The 21636-nt window shown below is 41.9% G+C and overlaps 1 protein-coding gene across 2 annotated transcripts in view; it reads left to right on the forward strand.

Moving 5' to 3' along the window:
* The window catches only part of SHROOM3 (shroom family member 3), a 267856-nt gene that overhangs the window by 244079 nt on the left and 2141 nt on the right, over positions 1 to 21636 (forward strand). For both annotated transcript variants that reach the window (XM_060779370.2, XM_060779371.2), the window contains 5 exons: positions 5317 to 5393; positions 11244 to 12134; positions 13323 to 13820; positions 17242 to 17401; positions 19275 to 19547. In XM_060779370.2, the coding sequence (XP_060635353.2) occupies positions 5317 to 5393; positions 11244 to 12134; positions 13323 to 13820; positions 17242 to 17401; positions 19275 to 19547 (1899 nt within the window). The remainder of the gene's footprint in view (positions 1 to 5316; positions 5394 to 11243; positions 12135 to 13322; positions 13821 to 17241; positions 17402 to 19274; positions 19548 to 21636) is intronic.

The following is a 21636-nucleotide window of genomic DNA, read 5'->3' on the forward strand; positions in this document are numbered from 1 at the left end:
CAATCTGGAAAACCATTTGCTGACACAAAGAGCCCTCCTAGGACCAAATTGTGAGCCGCCTCATTTGTGGTCTTTTGTTGTTTTCCTTTCCTCTTGGCTTCCCTTTGCTCCTGCTTTGGGTGCATTAGGTGGGTTGCTAGGCTACCCTTAGGGCAGAAGCCACAAAACCTCTATTATGAAAACATGATAGGATAAATAGCAGAACAGATAATTAAGGAGGGAAAATGCTTCAGCATCAACCAGAATCTGTTCACCAGACCACCAAATGTCTTGCAAATCCCTGGTTTGGATGTAAATGTTTTAAGCTGCTCCTTTGTTGGCTTTATCTGACTTTTCGGTTTTCTTGACCTGCTTCTACTGGAGTCCTTGTTGGTGTTTCCAGCATTCAACTGAATTGGCTCCTTCTTTATTGTGAAGTATAAAGGGCTTTAACTAAAGGGGTCTCAGTAGCCAACTATGCACATTTGGGAGGCACTCTCCATTTTGAATTGCTGATCTTTTTATTAGCCTTCCTCTTGTTTCTGTTCACAGCAGCTTGACAGGCCAGCAACTTTAGTAGATCAGATTCTTCTTACAAGCACAGGAGCAAGACCTAGTAACATAGTTGGCAATCTTTAAACATTACAGAACATACCAACATATACATGAGCAAAGGGACAAGTGAGTCCTTATATGAAATCATCTTGTTCAATATTATCTACTCTGATAAAATTTTGGGCTTTTTCTGAGGTCTTTTCCATTATTTGCCACTTTAACTTCAGGGTGATTTTGATGTTGGGGTAAAATAGGAAGAGTTGAAGGCAGGTCATGTAAACAACTCTGATCATAGCTAGGAATTCTGGGAGTTGTAGTCGAAATGAGTACGTTTGCCATACTAGAGTTCAGTGTTTCTCAATCTGGGGGTCGAGACCCCTGGGCGGGTTGCAAAGGGGTTTCAGGGGGGTCGTCAAAGACCATTGGAAAATGTATTTCTGATGGTCTTCAGAACCCTTTTGACAGAGAAGGCTGAAGATCTCTCCGATTGCCCATCTCTTCCTTTTTGGAAACAGACAGCGAATCCTACCAAAAGTCCTCCTCCAGAAACAGCCAAGGGGAGGACTGTTTCTGAGACTCCAAATGGGGAGGGGAGAACAGGCGTGCTTGGCACATGGCAGCATGGTGCATATGCGAGGCTGGAAGGAGGCTCACACCAGCGAGTCCCTTCAAGGCATAGGGATTCTGTGTAGAAAGTTTGACCCAATTCTATTGTTGGTTGGGTTCAGAATGCCAAAACCCCACCAGTGTTCACATTTGGGCATACTGAGTATTTGTGCCAAGTTTGGTCCAGATCTATCATTGTTTGAGTCCACAGTTATCTCTGGATGGAGGTGAACTACAACTCCTACATTCAAGGTCAATGCCCACCAAACCCTTCAAGTATTTTCTGTTGGTCATGGGAGTCCTCTGTGGCAAGTTTGGTTCAATTCTAATGTTGGTGGTGTTCAGAATGCTCTTTGATTGTAGGTGAACTATAAATCCCAGCAACTACAACTCCCAAATGACAAAATAAATCCCCGCAACCCCACCAGTATTCAAATTTGGGCATTTCAGGTATTTGTGCCATATTTGATCTAGTGAATGAAAATACATCCTGCATATCAGATACTTACATTACAATTCATAACAGTAGCAAAATTACAGTTATGAAGTAGCAACGAAAATAATGTCATGGTTGGGGGTCACCACAACATGAGGAACTGTATTAAAGGGTTGCCGCATTCAGAAGGTTGAGAACCACTGCTATAGTTGAAGGGCATGTGTTAGATGAGAAAAACTAGAAGACAGAGAAGTAAAACAGATAAAGTACAAGTGGATTGCCTCCCTTTAATAATGGACTTACAAAAGCTTTATTTCTGTTTTGCTCCAGCTCTTGGTTTGCTATATATTTTAAAGGGCTTGCTTGGGGTATATACTGTTCCCTCAAGACTGACTATAAATTATACTCCAATGTCACTGAAAGAATTTGTTTAAAGATCTGAGGAAATTGATAGCTGTGTGGAATTGCGAGCCCATCTGTTCAGCCACACATTCTCCATCTTCCTCTGCGCCTCCGCTTCTAGCTTGTCTCTGCCTGCATGCCTTATAGCAATCTGGTCTGTGAATTTGGATAAGAACTTAAATTACGCCCACCCTTTGCATACCCGTGCTAACAGCAAAGCAAGGCAGACCACGGCAGAAAGTAATACTGGGAGAGACAGATTGGCACTCAGGTTTAAAGATCCATGAGCTAACATTGTGCAGCTCTTTATGTTTGGTCACTGATGTTAGCTTCTCTGCTGGAGTAACCACTAAATCCATTGTTGTGAGATGGCGAATTCACTTTCGGTTGTGTATCTACTCAAAGTCTATCCAGGAGTCCTCCCAAAGTTGGGTACCAGAATAGCTCCTGAACAAATCAGAGCATCTGTCATGGGTGCAGCCATAAAACAGAGTGTATTCACTGCCATCACAATGATTGATGGTCTCATGGATGGCCTCCTCTACCTTCTTGTGTGCGTCCATGTTCTTCATCCATTTCTTTCTTCTCATGTTTCAAAATTGCAATAACAACAGAAGGCGCATGTAAACAAAATATTCTTCTGTTGTAGCTTAAACATCTTTGTTTTCCTAAACTGAGGATGGTGTAAAATATTATAATTGTTATAGGGGGACATAAGTTAATGGTAGAGCTTTGAGTGTGGGAAGTCTCACATTGACTCCACTCTATCAAGTGGCTGGTGATGTGAAGGAGAGTTTGGAGTGCATCTGCCAGTCAGAAAAGTGGACAGGACTGAGCTGGATGGGCAAGCAGACTGACCACTTCATCACACTAGAAAAAAAATACACTTAAAATCTGGTTTCTGTCTCCTGTAGAATTCTGGGGTTTGTAGTTTAGTGAGGCTGTTAAAGGCGCCTCGGTAAACTACAAACCCCAGAATTCTGCAGGAGGCAGAAACCAGATTTTAAGTGTATTTTTCTCTAGTTTGATGACGCCCTGACTCTGCATTGACTGTTTTGTGGACAGTTCAGCAATCACAGCAATACATTCCAAGCATGGTAGCAGTGACAACTGCTGGCAACTCTCTAGAGCAGATATGGGCAATCTTCCGCCCTCCAGGTGTTTTGGACTCCAACTCCCACAATTCCTAACAGCTGGTAGGCTGTTATAAATTGTGGGAATTAGAGTCCAAAACACCTGGAGGACCAGCGTTTGCCCATGCCTGCACCAACTATTCCAGTTTTGCAGTGACAGTCCCAATTAACTCTCTGTTGTCCCACTTTCTCCGTTGCTTTTAAAATGCTCCAGTTTCTCTTTACTCCTTCCTCTTTATTCCTTTGGCTTCAGCTTATTTCAGTTGCTGCTAAATTAGTATAAAGTTCACAAGTAATTTGTACTCTGGGTTGCTGTGAGTTTTCCGGGCTCTATGGCCATGTTCCAGAAGCATTCTCTCCTGATGTTTTGCCCACCTCTGAGGATGCCTGCCATAGATGTGGTCAAAACGTCAGGAGAGAATGCTTCTGAAAAATGGCCATACAGCCTGGAAAACTCACAGCAACCCAGTGATTCTGGCCATGAAAACCTTCAACAACAAATCTGTACTCCGTTAACACAGAAGATGAGAGTGGAAAGGAAAGTTGTCTCAGGGAAAAGCAAGTGGTTGCTGCCTCTCCTACCTTGCATGTTCTTCTTGGTGAATAACGTTTGTTATCTTGACCTCACTCTGATGTTGCTTGGTCACATATGTCCCAATTTTCCTCTTTGAAATGTTGGACAGTATATGTCTCTGAGGCACACTAAAATCAGTGGGGCTTGTTCAAGGATAGATGATATGTAAAGTCGAAGCCCAATTTAATCTGAATTAATTTGGTAGTGTGGTGGAAGCTCCTTCTTTGGAGGTTTTTAAACAGAGGCTGGGTGGCCATCTGTCAGGGGTGCTTTGAATGCAATTTTCCTGCTTCTTGGCAGGGAATTGGACTGGATGGCCCAAGAGGTCTCTTCCAACTCAAGGCTTCTATGATTCTATGAACACTAATTGAGCTAATTCAGATTTTATAATGCAAAGGAGTGAAAGTGAAAGTCTAATTTATCTATGGGGTCTTGTTCTTCTAGAAGTGAGGTTCACATCCCAATTTTCCAGCCAATATGGCTACTGAGTAGGAATTCAGGAGCTCAAGTACCCAAATGCCTCGAAGATGAAAGTTTGAGAACCTCTGTTGTAGAGAGACATGAGGCAAAGCTGCTTAGAGAGTAAATAGGATGCTGGCTGCACTTTTGGTGACACATTTTGCTGGTTGAGTTTTGGTGCACTGGTTTCACCACTGCAAGAAAGTGTGATGCTGATGTACAGATCTAATGCAGTGAGAAAATGCTTTCTGAATTAAAGGCTTAGCAATCCCTCCAAGTTGCATATTTGCCCAAAGTACATTTTTATGTGAGAGAAACATAAGGTTGGATTGCAGGCGTGCATATATAGCAGAGAGATATTTCTGCTTAAGGAGTTATAATTTTGGACAAGAAACGATTCATGAGACAAACAGCCCTCACTATGCAATGCATCGATAAGACAACATATGGGACTTACGTGAGAGAGCCTGGTGTAAATCGTAGCTTGCATAGGATATGTGTCTGTATGTGAATGAATTGCCCTATTTGTTTCAAGGAAAGAAGGAGATTGGTGCATGCACAGGAGCATTTGCATGGCCATTTACCTTCCCAGAGGTAAGTCATTATCAATATTAAGGATGGGTTTGCTTTTGCATCTGGGAAATGAACACATTGCAGGCAGGCAGCTGCACTTGAGATTGGAGCGCAAGTGTCATGGTCTACTGATGAAAAGCCTGGAGATCAAATCCATTTTCTCCACCTCCTCAACATGCAAACCCAAAACACTGAAGGATGTTTATAGGAAGAGTAGCAGCTGTGAACATGAAAGATGCTGGTAGTGCAATATGGTAAAAGTGAAAGTCCTCCAGGCATCTGCATTCTCCCCATTTCTTAAAATCGCCTTTCCAGACGTCTTGCCAGCAATGGCTGTTAATATATTGGCAGTGTATTTTGCATATACTATGTTTTGCAATAATAAGAAGCCCGCTGTTGCAAGAATTAGATTACACGCCTTTTGGGGAGGTGCGCATTAACCAAAGCATACTCATCTCTTCTCTTCCTTTGCCTCCAAAAGGCCAATTGTTCCTAGATGTACATGGACACAAATAACTCCTTCTGCCCCATCGCTACCTTTTATGGAACACTTTGCTTTGTGTTTATTTATTTCCTTCATCGTTCTTCTATTTCTTAAGGACTTGCTGATGGCAGAAAATCCTGATTTCAGTCGCTTTGTGAAAGATCCTTTCTACGTGGTGGGTGCCGGAACCAGGTAGATATATATGAGTCTATTTGTGTGTGCTAAACATACCGGACTGTCTGTGTAGTATTTTTGACACAAAATAATAAATTGAGCTGTTCTGTGTATAACTAGGGATTGATAAGTAAAGGTAAACATTCCTCCTGACATTAAGTCTAGTCGTTTCTGAATCTGAGGGGTGGTGCTTATCTCCATTTCTTCTGCGGGAAGGTAACGGTGCTCCATGCAGTCATGTGGCCACATGACCTAGGAGGTGTCTATGGACAATGCTGACTCTGTGGCCTAGAAATGGAGATGGGCACCACCCCCCAGAGTTGGACACGACTAGATTTAATGTCAGGGGAAACCTTTACCTTTACTATACCTTAGTTAATAAAGTAGATATGTTCCTGAGCATTACCTCTTTAACAAAAAGCTTGATACTAGGGGTGGAAATAATGTGAGAAAGAATGGAGAGAGGGTTGTCTTCTCTCTCTTTCTGTTCTTTACATATGTTTTAAATCATTTTATGTACATGCGGCCTGCTCTCTGTCATTATGTGTGGTTTCTATGTTTTGTGTGCATTGTGTATATTGTTTATATGCTTTGATGTTTTATACTTTATTGTTATGCTGTTTATTTTATTGCAATTTGTATTTTTGTATTGTAATTTGTTGTTCAGGCTCAACCCCATGTAAACCGCTCCGAGTCCCCGTTGGGGGAGATGGTGCGGGGTATAAATAAAGATTATTATTATTATTATTATTATTATTATTTGCTTCGTAAGGGGACTATAGAGGGCTCTTCTGTTTACCTTGCCTGTTTCAGGCAGGCACACACATCATTACAGTAGGATCCACTACAGTAGAATTTCATTCTTCCTGATTTCAAGCTTGATTGTATTGTTTATTGCAGACACATTTTGGCAACCTGGTATTTATGTCTCTCCTTCCCCATCTTCCCATGCTAATAAAAATCTTACTGTAAGTGAGAAGAGGCCAGATGGGTGTAAAAATACTTTATAAAAAGTAACTTTATTAAATGTGGTTTTGTTGAATGTGATGTGCCTTTAGTTCAGTGGTTCTCAACCTGGGATCCCCAGATGTTTTTGGCCTACAACTCCCAGAAATCCCAGCCAGTTTACCAGCTGTTAGGATTTCTGGGAGTTGAAGGCCAAAACCATCTGAGGACCCCAGGTTGAGAACCACTGCTTTAGTTGGAAAGCTACAAGGGAGGACCATGTAGGGATTGCAAAAATTCTGCCTGAAACCATGGAAAGCTGTGGACTGGTAGAGAGACAATACAGGATTAATCTGATGCATCAGAAAGCAGCTTCCTCTGTTCTTGATGCAGAAGCATTAGAAAGTACCATAACTATGATAACAGAACATCTTCCATGTGAGAATGAGTAAAATGGTGGGGATGAGGATCTAACCTAGGCATTGGCAAACTTTGGTCCTACAGGTGTTTTGGACTTCAACTCCCAGAATTCCTAACAGCCGGTAGGCTGTTAGGAATTGTGGGAGTTGGAGTCCAAAACACCTGGAGGACCAAAGTTTGCCTATTCCTGGTCTAAGCATTCTGTATCAGCTGAAGTTATCAGAATCCTGAGTGCTTTCTTCTGATGGATTCTGAAAAATATCTTTTTACCACTTATGATGACTTCAGTTGCAAAGAGCTGCAGATAACAGCTGGGAAATGGAGGGAAGTCCACCTGCTTTGCCATCTTTGGAGTTGGAGCCAGGTTTCTAATATGAGAGTGCCATGAACAAAGGGAAACAAACTATGGTTTATGCCTTCCCATGTGAATCTTGCAAATAGAGGGATTTTTTGTGGCATTGCAGGAAAACCCATTCTGGTTGTCTTCCCATCCTCTTCAGTCTTTCAAGCCTCATTGTGCTTTGGAATTTCTACACAGCCTTTTAAATAACTAGATTGACACTCACAAAGTAATAATCCAACAAGAGTAGGAGATGGGTTATTAACCAATATAGATTACTGCCAAGGCTGACATTCCTAACTGCTTATTACCATCTTAAAGCCTTTGGATTGCTATTGCTGCATCAGCAATATATACGTTACATTAAGCGAATTCCTCTGGGGAGAAATTTCTGTCGTCAGATTTTTTTAAAAAAATTCTAACTTATAATCAGTTGCATTCAAAGAAAAGGTGATAGTTACAGCAGCCGATTAGATAAATATGCAAACGAGCAGGGCTTTATATGTTGTTACGAGGGGCGTTCATTAAAGATTTCCCCTGACCCACTTCCTGTGGACTGAGAGCAATGAAACTTGGCACAATTATGAGTCCTCCTCCCCATGGTTTTTTTTTTTTTGGTCGTGTGAGGAGTAACTTGAGAAACTGCAAGTCACTTCTGGTGTGAGAGAATTGGCCGTCTGCAAGGACGTTGCCCAGGGGACACACGGATGATTTGATGTTTTATCGTTCTTTGTGGGAGGCTTCTCTCATGTCCCCACATGAGGAGCTGGAGCTGATAGAGGGAGCTCACCCGCCTCTCCCCAGATTCGAACCTGCGACCTGTCAGTCTTCAGTTCTGCCGGCACAAGGGTGTAACCCACTGCGCCACTGGTGGCTCTCTCTCCATGGGTGCCACCTAGAGACACACACTTCTCACATCTTTTAAAGCAACTGTAAACACCTCGCTTATAGAAGTTGGCAGGTTGCTCCAAAAGCCATGCTTTGACTTTGCAAATCAGAGTCTCATCATCTGAAAAATGCTTGCCCTTCAAAATAACTTCATTGTTGGAAAGAGGAGGACGTCCAGTGGTGCAAGGTTGGGTGAACAAGGGCAATGGGGTCAAATTCCAAAGCCACAGGAGCATGATTCCATTTGGGCAACATGTGAGTTGTGAACTGGTGCATTGTCTTGCAGAAGGCAGGCACCTTTGGTGAGCATGCCACATTGTATCTTGGTTTGGATGGCCACCTGCAGTTTCTGCAACAGTGAAGCATAGTATGTCCCAGTGATCATGGTACTCTTTGATAGAAAATCCATCAATCCTACTCCGTGCTGGTCCCAAAATACTGTGAGCATGACCTTGCCTGCCAGAGTTGGGCAGGTGCTTTCTTTGGAGGCGGTGAGTAATGATGCTTCCATTGCATTGACTGGACTTTAATCTCAGGATCATATTGATGGGCCCAACTTTCATCCTCTGTGATCAGTCTGCTGAAAAAGTCCTCCTGGATTCCATGGTACATCATCAATAGAGCATTTGACTCGTTGCTGCTTCTGGAAAGGTGTAAGCCAGCGAGCAGATACCTTATGCATGTGAAGAAGGTCTTGAATGATTTTTTCCTCATCTTCAGATTTTGGGTTAGGTGGTGAATGGTAATGTGATGATTTTCCAAAATGGCAACCTCCACTTGCTGGATGGTGTTCATCAATAGCAGAGTGGGGTCGCCTCCCCTGGAATTGGAGCTATTTGCACCAAAGTCCGACCACATTGTAATTGACGATGCCAGTTCTTGACTACATCATATGATGGGAAATTATCACCATAAACCATTTCCATCTCATCCAATGTCTCCTTTGGTGTGCGACCTTTCAAGTAAAGGAACTTGAGGACTGTTCTGTATTCCACTGGGTCCATTATCAAATCTCACACCAATTGAGCATCTGTAAAATGAAGACTGTTATCAGCTCTGAGTTGTAAATGGACATATAACCTATAGAGACGTATATCATTACACATGTGCAGTTTCAGCGTCCTGTGATAAATAGAAGTCAGTCAGGGGAAATCTTTAATGAACACCCCTCGTAAAGTCAGTGTAAACCTGGTGAGATAAAACGATAAATTAGTCACATCTCTGCCAACATTCTGAAGGTATTATGAAGCCAGAAAAAATCTTCCCTATCAGTAAGAAAGTGGAGGTGGGTGAAAGGACTCATACCTGGAATATTTGTGGGCTTGGATGAGTCTTTTAATAGCATTACCATTGGAAACTGGATAGTTATGGAGTGTAAGTGGAGATGTCTCAGGTGGAACAAAGAAAGGAAATGGAAAAAAGGCATAATTTATTTGAGGAAGGGGAAAACCCAGTTATTATCTGAGGGGAAAAACAAACCATGATGCGATTTTAAAAATATGCAGTTAATAGTAAAGGAAAATTGCTCCCTAACACGGTACCATATGCAAACCTCTGTGTGTGCATGATTTCTTTTTATGTTTAGAACATGGAGTGTGTTTCTAGTCTTCATTATTGAGAGCAAAATGCCTTTCAAGTGTAAGTAATTTAGGCTGTGAAGACTGTGTTGTTCTTGAAAGAGAAAAATTATACTTACCTTGCCTTCCTATATTCAAGCATAAGCCAACCCGAATATAAGCCAAGGCGCCTAATTTTACCACAAAAAACCCCTAGGGAAATGTAATAACATTAATAATAAAGTAAAATAATAATAATAGAATAAAATAATAATAATAATAATAATAATAATAATGTATTGTCGAAGGCTTTCATGGCTGGAATCACTAGGTTCTTGTGGGTTTTTTCGGGCTATAGAGCCGTGTTCTAGAGGCATTTCTCCTGACGTTTCGCCTGCATCTATGGCAAGCATCCTCAGAGGTTCACACCAAACATTCACACCTAGCTCCAGCAGGGAAGAGCTCCTTGCCCCACCCCAGCCATTCCACAGCTATATAAACCCATTGTCCTAATTCGAACAGACCTCACTACCTCTGAGGATGCTTGCCATAGATGCAGGCGAAACGTCAGGAGAGAATGCCTCTAGAACATGGCCCTATAGCCCGAAAAAACCCACAAGAACCTAATAATAATAATTAATTAATTAATTAGAGTAAATAATAAGTGTAATAAAATAATAATAGAGTAAAATAATAAATGTAATAAAAATAATAATAAATAGAGTAAATAATAAGTGTAATAAAATAACAATAATAGAGTAAAATAATAAATGTAATAAAAAATAATAGCGTAAAATAATGTAAATGTAATAATGACAATAATAATGGAGTAAAATAATCAATGTAAAAATAACAATAATAAATACAGTAAAATAATGTAAGTGTAATAATAATAATAAATAGAGTAAAATGACACACTATGCACTATTCACTTTATATGTTATTAATCAATATATTTATTTGCATAACAGTTTTAATTGTTTGTTGGATTATATTTTATGGCTGTGTTTTAAGTGGCATTGAATTATGCCAGAGCTGTAAAGCACCTTGAGTCCCCCAATGGGGTGAGAAAGGCGGAGTATAAATGAAGCTAAATAAATGAATAAATGTAATAATAATAATAATAATAATAATAATAATATTGAGTAAAATATTTCAGGTGTAATAATAATAATAATAATAATAATAATAATAATGTAAAATAATAAATGTAATAAAATAATCATAATAACAGAGTAAAATAATATAGATGTAATAAAATAATCATAATAACAGAGTAAATTAATAAATAACTTTGACTCGAGTATAAGCCATGGAGGACTTATTTCAACCTAAAAAAGGGCTGAAAAACTCAGTTTATACTTGAGTATATACAGTAAATCCTGACCTTCCTTTCTCCCCTATTGTCCATCTATCTCCCCTATTCTTTGCATTTTAGCGTGTGTTTTCTGTGAATGATATAATGCTCAGGAATTAATCTATTTCATTAACCGAGATCTAACTACATTGCTCTTGGACGCAATGAGAAACTTAAGTATATGCAAATATTCCTCTTTTGGTTGATTTTTATTGTTGAATTTAGAATTCATACTTTGAAGTTTGCTGGTTGTTTTATAAAAGTAGTGACATCTAGTCCTCACATTTGTATAGCATTAAGACATCTGCCAGAGGTATTGACTTCTCTTCCCCAAGCATTCTCATTCTTGAAACCTCTCTCAGATTGTTTGGCAGCAAAGAAAGAAGTCAGATGGAGAAATCAGCTTTCACGCACTATCACCCCCATCTTCATCGTGGCAGTGAGGGTGTCAATCCATCTGCACTGAATGAGAGCCAAAAAGTCCTAGAACCCCCTAGGCATCTCGGCAGGATTTCCGCATTTTCCACACCATCAACAGAGACAAAAGGTCGCCGGTCTGATTCTAAGCAAGGCACCAGACATATCAATCTTTCCAGATCTGGCTGGTCATCTCCTCATGCTGCTAACTCCATGTCAAGTCCTACAGATTTCCAGGTTGCTGCTGAAGGTCTAGTACCCAGGCGGCAATCCAGATCTGACAAGGACAACCATAGCAAAGTTCAGACCCAGATTCTGGAGAATACCACCCCAACCCCTGAGGAGTCGACAGAAGAAGCATCTTGGAGGTGGAAAGGATCAGTGTCTCAAAGACACCCCCCGCCTAAGCTTAAATGGCTCAAAGAGAGTAGCGGCACAAGGAGCTCTGTATCTCCTCAGACACCTGGGCAGAAAGTTTTCCCAAGGTGGCAAAGCTTTCCATCTCAAAGCAGCTCCTGTTCTGACCCAGAAACCCCTTCTAGCCAAGGAAGACTCTCCCTCCGCATTTCCGAGTCTTGTCTCCAGATGTCTCCTCCACCACTTCCTCAAGAAGAAAGTGACGATGATGTTTTCCTTAAAGACGGACAGCCGTGTCCCACGGGCCCTGCTTCGGAGAGTTCACCCCATCCATTGCCACCTCCACTTCCTGAAGGGAGCCCCACCACCATTGCAGGTGGCACGGAAGAATTCCCACCTCCACCTGCCACTGTCTTGGAAGCTGATGAACCTGCAGCACAAAACTCTACAAACCTTGGAGAGGAGGAGTCTGCAGCAAGGTATGGTTGTTGAATTGGAGCTCAATACGGAGCTTAAGTCTTGGGTTCTTCATTCTTTTTTGATTATCTACTTGGCTTAGCTTTAGTATATGGCAGTGGTTCCAAACCTGTGGTCCATGGACCACCAATGGTCTGCAAGAACTAAAATATGGTCCGCAACCTCAGCATTACTACACCATTGTGATGAGAGTGACTGGTCTCACAAAACCCTGCTATAGTGCAGAGACAATGGGGAAGTCAGGAGGGAAGGGGCTGACTACCCACTAAAGGTGCAACAACGGGCCACCAGACTGCTGCTTCTCCTCGTCCTCCCTCCCCATGAGTGGAGTCACTCTACGTGGTACCTGGAAGCAGGGGCGCCTTGGTGTCTTCATTTTTAGGCCTGTTCCTGGGGTTATTTGGGGTGCTGATTCAGAAAATTGCATTGGATAGACCACATCAGCTCTAGATTATTAAATATAGTTTTCTCTGGGTGGGCAGATGGTGACTACTGGATGGCATATGTTCTGTATCAGAAACTAGAGTTGATATGGTCTATCCAAAACAATTTTCTGAATCAGCACCCCAAATCGAATCTAAAGTTAACCAAACACGATTCGTAACCCTTTTGGTACTAATGTTGGAGAGTGGTCCCTGGTCAAAGTGGTCCCTGGTCAAGAAAGGGTTGGGAACCACTGGTATATGGGGAAAGGACCTTGGGGTTATTGAAAGGGAGAATGGAAATGGAATAGAAAGGGAGGAGGAAAAAAGGAGTGCAGCTGCCCCTTTAAGACAAACCGGTTTTTAATTTTGCATGGACTTTCAGGAATATAAAACCACTTCTTCAGATGCAGTACAGAGTGATAAATTTTGCAAATCTGATAAAAGCAGACACCCCCACCCTCCCGAACAAATCTTGCCAAGAAACCCCTTTGATAGTTCATCGTAGGGTTGCTATAAGTCCAAAATAACTTGACGGTACACAACAACAACAACAACAACAACAGTATTTATTGATTGATGTCCAGTGGCGGTTTATGCTGTCTAGGGCTGCTAGGATTGCAATCCATCCCATCTAGAGCTCTTTTTGAGATAACTTGCACAGTGCACCTTCAAAATCAATGAGATAAATTCCATGGAGAGGTGTGGCTAAGCTTCACATTACATTAGGAAATGCACAAATAAAATAATTCTCTCATTTATTAACAGAAGCTTGAAAAGGTTTCCCAAGAACGTTAGTGAGAAGGAAAAAGAACCAAACACAGCTGCTCCCAAGAGTATCCATGCTGCTCCTCTTCCACCTACTACAAGCTCAGGATCCAAAGCAAATGGTGCTACACCTTCCTTGGAAGCACAACAGCAGCAGAATCCAGCCAACCAAGATTCAATGGATAATGCCCCTCTCAATCCGCCCAGAGATCTTACTGAGACAAGTGGAGAGCCTGAAAATGAAGGTCCTGAGAATTACACAGGGAAGATTAAGACCCCAGAGGATATCAAAGAGGAAGCCTTAGCCAAGGAAATTATACACAAGGACAAGTCATTAGCCAGCATCTTGGATCCAGACTCCAAGATGAAGACCACCATGGACTTGATGGAAGGGATATTTCCCAGTGGAGACAGGTTGGTGAAAGAGAACAAGAAGAGGAAAACAATGCAGAAAAGGCCCAACAGTCCCGCCAGTAATTCCGTTCCAGATGATAATAGGTAAGCACCATTTTCTTAAGATTTTTCCCCTTCATGCACATACATGCATTGCTCTTCTCATATAAGTCAAGTTTCTTTTGAATCTCTGAGCCATATTTGGATCTATTATGTACTCCTACCAATTTATGTAATTGTCCCACAGTTTGTATTGACTTGTTGGTATCTTGATTTCAGTAAGGCCTTTTGTTGTTGAGCAATTTAGAGTGGCTGTGGATAGAGAGATCTAAGCCATTGTGGGTTGCCTGGTGAGAAAAGAAGCCAGTATTCCAGGATAAATCTCACCAAGTTGAAGAGAAAGCCACCGAGGTTTTATTTCATTCCAGCTGGCAAGGATGACGATTGCAGTAGCCTGCCAACAAATTGACATAACCCACTGGACAGAGAAATTCAATATATATAGCCTTCAGATTCAAAATTTCCCATGCCCACCACCACTCCTGAGTTGGCTTTGTTATGATTGGCTGTGACATCATCAAGCCAGGAGGAGATCCAATGAGGGCTCTGGCCCTGCTTTTGGCCGCCCAGCCAATGGGGTAGAAATGAGGCAGGCAACAGGGAAACAATGAAGAAGTGTCTAGTTGACTGGATTAAGAATGGCTGGTGTTTGCCAAATGGCTGGGCGATAGCTTTAGGCTCTCAAGCCTGGCCTAGGTTATTGTTTGATTCCTTGAATTAACATTCCTATCTAGCCCCGAGAGGCCAGGTCCTTTGTCATACTGTCCTGCAATATGGAGTTCATTGATGGAGTAGAAGCTAGTTTTGGGAGATCAGGATGTGGTACAGCAGGGAGGCAGATGACAAATACCCGGTTCCTCTCAGATGGAGATATGTCCATTGTGTTGGGTGATCCAAAATGTCCATAGACCCCATCATTCTGGATGGCCTGGCTATTAGCCCTCCGAGGTCCAGTCAGACAGAACCATTTACTTATTGTCCATGCAAATTGGCTTGGTGAAATCCTTTGTTAGGGGATTATTGACTCAGGGAATTTGGAAACCCCAAGAGCCATGAGTTGCTGGTTCATGAAAAGGTTGCTTTCCTTCATATTTTCTTATATAGAAATACATACATATAGGGAATTTTTTTTTGTCGTTTCAGGAGCAACCGCTCCTGTTGTGAGAGAATTGGCCGTCTGCAAGGACGTTGCCCAGGGGACGCCTGGATGATTTCTGATGTTTTATCACCCTTGTGGGAGGCTTCTCTCATGTCCCCGCATGAGGAGCTGGAGCTAATAGAGGGAGCTCATCCGCCTCTCCCCAGATTTGAACCTGTGATCTGTCAGTCTTCAGTCCTGCCGGCACAGTGCTTTAACCCACTGCGCCACCGGGGGTTCCATATAGGGAATGAGGAATGGGGCAAAGGAGCATACACAGAGTTCATAGCAAAAGGAGGAATCGTGCAGGGTCTAAGGGGAAGTCACGTCAGCCCCCCCCCCCAAAAGTCCATAAAAGTTCATAAAGTTTGGCAAGAGTTTATAAAAGTTCCTGTAAAGTTCATGAATGTTCATAAGAACTCATAAGAGTTCATGGGCGGGAGGTGCATGGAAATTCAGGGGAGCACTGCGTAGTTGGAGTCCATTCATAAAAAGAGGAAGAGAGATAGAAGATTATGGGATCAATTCAGCCTAGTGTCCTTGGCAAAACTATGAATTCCCCGATTTTGAACTATCTTTTACAGAGTCCTGGAGGGGCGGGGGTCACCTCCGATCACATTTTGACAATTCTGTAGTCTTGCAGACATGCTAATGAAATGTGGGCTAGACAGCACTGCTGTTATATGGATTTGTAATGTGTTGATAGTCTGAACCCAGAGGGTGGTCATAAATAGTTCCTCTTAATCCTGGAGAGAAGCAGCAGAGGGTTCTGATGTGGATCTGGTGCCAGCGCATATCTTTAAAAACGAGTCGGATGTTGAAATGGAATTTTGATCTGATTTGTAGACGATGCCAAATTAGGAAGGATAGCTAACAGCCCAAAAGATCAGATCAGGATTCAAAATGACCTTGCTAGATTGGAGAACCAGGCCAAAGCTAACAAAGTACATTTCAGTAGGGGCCAATGTGCTACACTATATTTAGGCAGAAGACATGAAATACACAAACATAGGATGGGGTAAACTTGGATTCAAATCACTGTAGGAAAGGGACAGGGATTGTGCCTTTTCTAGTAATATGAAGAGTTTTGTTTTTGTTTTAGTAGATGACTCAATGGAGACAGGATCCTTGAAAGTAGACAAACAAGATGCTTAACATGAGGATGTTGACTTAGCATGGACAATAGTGAAAATATGGTTAGGTTCTTGTGGGTTTTTTCGGTCTATAGGGCCATGTTCTAGAGGCATTTCTCCTGACGTTTCGCCTGCATCTATGGCAAGCATCCTCAGAGGTAGTGAGGTCTGTTGGAAATAGGACAATGGGTTTATATATCTGTGGAGTGGCTAGGGTGGGGCAAAGAGCTCTTCTCTGCTAGAGCTAGGTGTGAATGTTTCAGCTGACCACCTTCATTAGCATTTGAAGGCCTGCCTGAGCCTGGGAAAACCTTTTGTTGAGAGGTGTTAAGATGTGCCTGGTTGTTTCCTCTCAAATAATATGCTGTGTTGAGAACACAGAAATGCTGGACCACACCAACAACCACCATGTCAGACTACACAGAGAAGCCATTGAAATCCACAAGCATGTGGAAAATTTTAACAGAAAGGAAGAGACCATGAAAATAAAAAAAACTGGCTACCAGTATTAAAAAACTCTAAAATTACAACAGCAAAACAGCAGAGAGGGAACAACCAGGCACATCTAACACCTCTCAACAGTGGATTTTCCCAGGCTCAGCCAGGCCTTCAAATGCTAATGAAGGTGATCAGTTGAAACATTCACACCTAGCTCCAGCAGAGAAGAGCTCTTTGCCCCACCCCAGCCATTCCACAGATATATAAACCCATTGTCCTATTTCCAACAGACCTCACTACCTCTGAGGATGCTTGCCATAGAGGCAGGTGAAACGTCAGGAGAAATGCCTCTAGAACATGGCCCTATAGCCCGAAAAAACCCACAAGAACCTAGTGATTCCAGCCATGAAAGCCTTCGACAATACGAAAATATGGTTGATTTGCACCATCTTGTGGCCATTCTAATTGATGCAACTCCCAAAGGCCTTGGAACATAAGGCTCACATAAGGAACATAAGGTTGCATGATGCCCCCTAGACCTTGGGGCCCTAAACACTTTTGATTTAAAGATTGATATAATTTTTGTGTGTGTGAAAATCACCCCCAAATACCCAGAATTGATTTTAAAACATCCCAAAGTCAAACATGTAAAAACACTCATCCCTGATAACAATTTGAGTGTGTCTTATTTAGCACATGAATTCCAAAAAGCTGTCTCTGGATTCTTTTGCATATGTGTGTTTGTGTCCTGTTTCAGGAAAGATGAACCTGCCGCAAAGGAGTCTGCCATGACATTGGTCTCCTGTCCAGCTTATTACAATATGTCTGGACCCAAAGCTGAGCTTCTGAACAAAATCAAGGATATGCCTGATGAGGTCAACGAAGATGACAAAGAGGTGGACATCAATGAAAAGAAGGTGAGCAACAGAGAGAGTCAGCAAAGTAAGCGGAGATGTGTGAATTCCACATTTCTGCGGAGTGTAACAACAAAAAGCCAAAGCCCAGAAATTGAAATAATTTACATTAGTTATTTTTTTTTTATAAAAAATGATGCTTGGAGTTGTTGTTGTTGTTGATGATGATGATGATAATAATAATAATAATAATAATATTCTCTAAAATCAGGACAGTAAATAAAGAACAACACTCAGAAAGCAGGGGAATTCCAGACATGAAACAATCAAGGCCAGCTTACACCTCCCAACAAAGGATTCCAGGCAGGAATCAGCCAGGCATTGAAACTGAAAGGCTTTGCAATGCTAATCAAGGTGATAAATGGCAACATTTACACTTGTCTCCAACAGACAAGAGTTCTTCCTCCCACCCGGGACCTTCAACAGATATTGTCTAGTTTCCAATATACCTTACAACCTCTGAGGATGTCTGTCATACATGTGGGCAAAACATCAAGAGATAATGCTTCTGGAACATGGCCATGCAGCCTGGAAAACTCACAGCAACCCAGTGATTTTGGCCATGAAAGCCTTCAACAACACAACAACAACAACAACAACAACAACAACAACAACAACAATGTATTGTCAATAATAATAATAATAATAATAATAATAATAATATAAGAATGCCTCTAGAACATGGCCATATAGCCTGAAAAAACCTACAAAAACCCAATAATAATAATAATAATAATAATAATAATTTATTTATATCCCGCTCCCTCTCTAACAGGACTCAGGGCAGCTTACAAAAATAAATACAAGACCAAGGCAAGAATAAAAACATAATACATAACGACAAAATAAAAAAACCCACAGCAAACTAAAAATAACATTATCATATTAAAATACACAGATGGATTTAAAAACATGTTGTGCATCAGGGCAAAATCAGTTCAAGCCAGCTGGTGTTTGCCCAGCTATAAAAAAGTTATTAGTCATTTTCGAACACCTGCTTCCATGTCCATGTTTTCAATTCTTTCCTGAAGCTATCTAGAGAGGGGGCCTCTCTAATTTCTTTGGGAAGGTCATTCCAGAACCAGGGAGCCACTACCGAGAAAGCCCTTTCCTACGTTTCCACCAGCCGTGATTGTGAGGGTGGTGGGACCATGAGAAAGGCATCTCCATAGGACATGGTCATGCAAGTAGATGGGACCGGAACCATATTCCACTTGGTCCTTGGCCCTTACTTCAGTGAACGTGAAGGGCTGACTGTACATCTTTGCAATTTAACAGGGTTGTTGTGTTTCAACAATATACCTAAACATTTGTAATGTTATATATAAAGGTAAAGGTTTCCCCTTGACAATAAGTATAGTCATGTCCGACATTTCCATTTCTAAGCTGAAGAGCTGGCATTGTCCATAGACACCTCCTAGATAATGTAGCCGGCATGACTGCATGAAGCAATGTTACCTTCCTGCTGGAGCAGTACCTACTGATCTACTTACATTTGCATGTTTTCAAACTGCTATGTTGGCAGAAGTTGGGTCTAACAGCGGGAGCTCACTCCACTCCCTGGATTCAAACCGCCAACCTTTCAGTCATATATGGGTTTCATAAAAATATGAAAAATTAATTAATCTGCAGCACAATTTGCTATAGTTTTTCAATGAATATCTCATTGAGTCTCAACCAATTCAACATAGTTTGTGGCAGGCACAAAAACAAAGTTTCTGGTGGATAACAACTACTTTCAAAGTAAGTACCACACAATTAAACAGGAAATAACACTTTCAAACCAGGAACAGAAATTCAAATTTTGTTACATAGTGTAGTAGTGGTGGTGGTGGTAGAATTAAAGATTGATTCTTGCTCAATTCTGTCCTTCCAGGCTGAACTTATTGAAAGCTTGTCCCATAAGATGGAGACTTTGAAAGATGCCAAGGAAAGCTTGTTGGCAGACATCAAACTCAACAACGCCTTGGGAGAAGAAGTAGAAGTTTTGGTCAGTGGTCTGTGCAAGCCAAACGAGTTTGAAAAATACAAGATGTTCATTGGAGACCTGGATAAGTTAGTCAGCCTCTTGCTATCGCTCTCAGGACGCCTGGCCCGAGTAGAGAACGTTCTCAGCAGTCTCAGCGAAGATGCTGACAATCAGGAACGGGTATGTACATTCAGAAAACTAGTATTTACTCTCTCAAGCAATAAACCCCCCTACTTCTCAAATGCCAGTTCATAGAGCAGTATTCTTCAGCAATAATGCCGATAGTATGGAAAGTTCTTCACTTTTAGTACGGTTTTACAAGAGACAGATGGTAAGTATATCCATTCTGTCCTGTGCTTTATTAGCTATACACAGCGATATGGAAACTTTATGCTCGGAAACAAGACTGAGACCTTGGGGATGAAAAGGTTCCTGAGCTCCATGTGCTGCTCCATTTTGTATAGGGAACCTCCTACAGAAATAAGCTTCCTAGTACATTTTAAGTAAGGAGAAGGCTCTGCATGATCCAAACGTTCCCCTACATCTCCCAAATAGTGATATTCTTGTATGTAAGCATTCTCATGCTACATATATGGCAAAGATATGGCAAGCCCAATATTTGTTAAAGTTACTTTTGGGGGATTTTGAGTGGCAGAGTCCAAGAAAAAAGCATCTCCAAACTGTGGTGAAGCCATGCTTTAAACCACAAAGAGGCAGTTTGTGTTTGCTGGAATGCACTTCCCATTGCTCCTAGCCAGTGGTAACTCCCTTCAGTCCCAGTGCAACCAGTGCTTGATGTAGTAGTGGGAATTGCAGTCTGGTAATGTCTGGAAGGCTTCAGGTTGTCCACTTCTATTTCTTTAAACTACAGCGTTTCCTTGCTACTTCATGCTTCACTTTTAGCGAACTCACTGTTTTGTAGGTTTTTGAAAATTTTAATATTAAATATTTACATCCAATGGAGGCCAGGGAGGCCAGAGACCCCGCAAGTGAGGCACAGTGGGGAAGGCCTGCATAGCTCTAGAGCAGTGGTTCTCAATCTGGGGTCCCCAGATGTTTTTGGCCTTCAACTCCCAGAAATCCTAACAGCTTGTAAACTGGCTGGGATTTCTGGGAGTTGTAGGCCAAAAACATCTGGGGACCCCAGGTTGAGAACCACTGCTCTAGAGGCTCTGCAGGGGGAGGGAGATGCCCTTGGGATGGGCCAGGGGGCGGGGAAGGAAGCGTGGGTAAGAAAATAATATATAAAATAATGTATAAATATTAAAATTAATATGGCGTCCCTACTTAATGGGTTTTCACTTATCGCAGGTGGTCCTGGAATGGAACCCCTGTGATAAGTGAGGGAACACTGTATTTCAGTTCAGAAAAATGCAGGAATTCTCCCAACATGGAGAAGCGGAAAAGGGAGCCAGTTGGGCAAGAGGTCTGATGATGAACTAAAGATGGAGAAACTGTAGTCTGGGTTTTCCCATGTAGTCCCCGAACCACACTTCGATGGTTCCCGAAGCTCCCCAGATATCTCTCACAAATTGGCAATAGACTTCCTTTTTTAAAAAAAATGCACAATTTTAGAGTAACATTTGCTCCAAAATCAAATAAAAAGCTACCCAAACACAGAAAGCCATTAGGCTTGTGCATGGATTCAGAGTGGTCGGTTCTCTTCACTTAATTGAAAACCGGCTGCCTTCAGTTACAAGTGGAGGCAGCTGTGCAAGTGAGGGGAAGACACCACTCCAGGGCCTGGAAATAAAGAGAAAAGAGTGGGCTTTTTAAAGGAAGTCAGGGGTAGGATAGCTCCACATCGATCTCTTCCTTCCCTGGGAAATGGAGAAGCCTCCTTAAAATACCTTGGAAAGCTGCGTGCTGCAGGGAGAGACTGCTGTGTTCGCCTGCAGCTCCTCCTAGAGTACAAACAGCTTTAACTAAGCATTAAACCCTAAGCAGAAAGGAGATTGAAGTGTGTATGTGGAGCGGGGGGGGGGGGAGAAGGCACCACTCCAGCGTCTGAAAATCAAGAGAAAACAGAGGGGTTTTAAAAGGAAGCGCAGGGTAGAATAGCGCCATTTTGATGTCTTCCTTCCCTGAGAAGTTGAGAAGTGGTGAAACCTCCTTGAAATGCTTTGGAAAGTTGCATGCTGCAGGGAGAGAGCGCTGTGCACACCTGCAGTGACTATTTCCTCGAGAGTAGAAACAGCTTTAACTAAGCATTAAACCTGGTCTCCTCTACAGACAGAAAGGTCTTAATGAAGGTTATAAGGACAAACAA

This window comes from Anolis sagrei, chromosome 5, assembly GCF_037176765.1.
Source record: "Anolis sagrei isolate rAnoSag1 chromosome 5, rAnoSag1.mat, whole genome shotgun sequence".
Taxonomy (NCBI): domain Eukaryota; kingdom Metazoa; phylum Chordata; class Lepidosauria; order Squamata; family Dactyloidae; genus Anolis; species Anolis sagrei.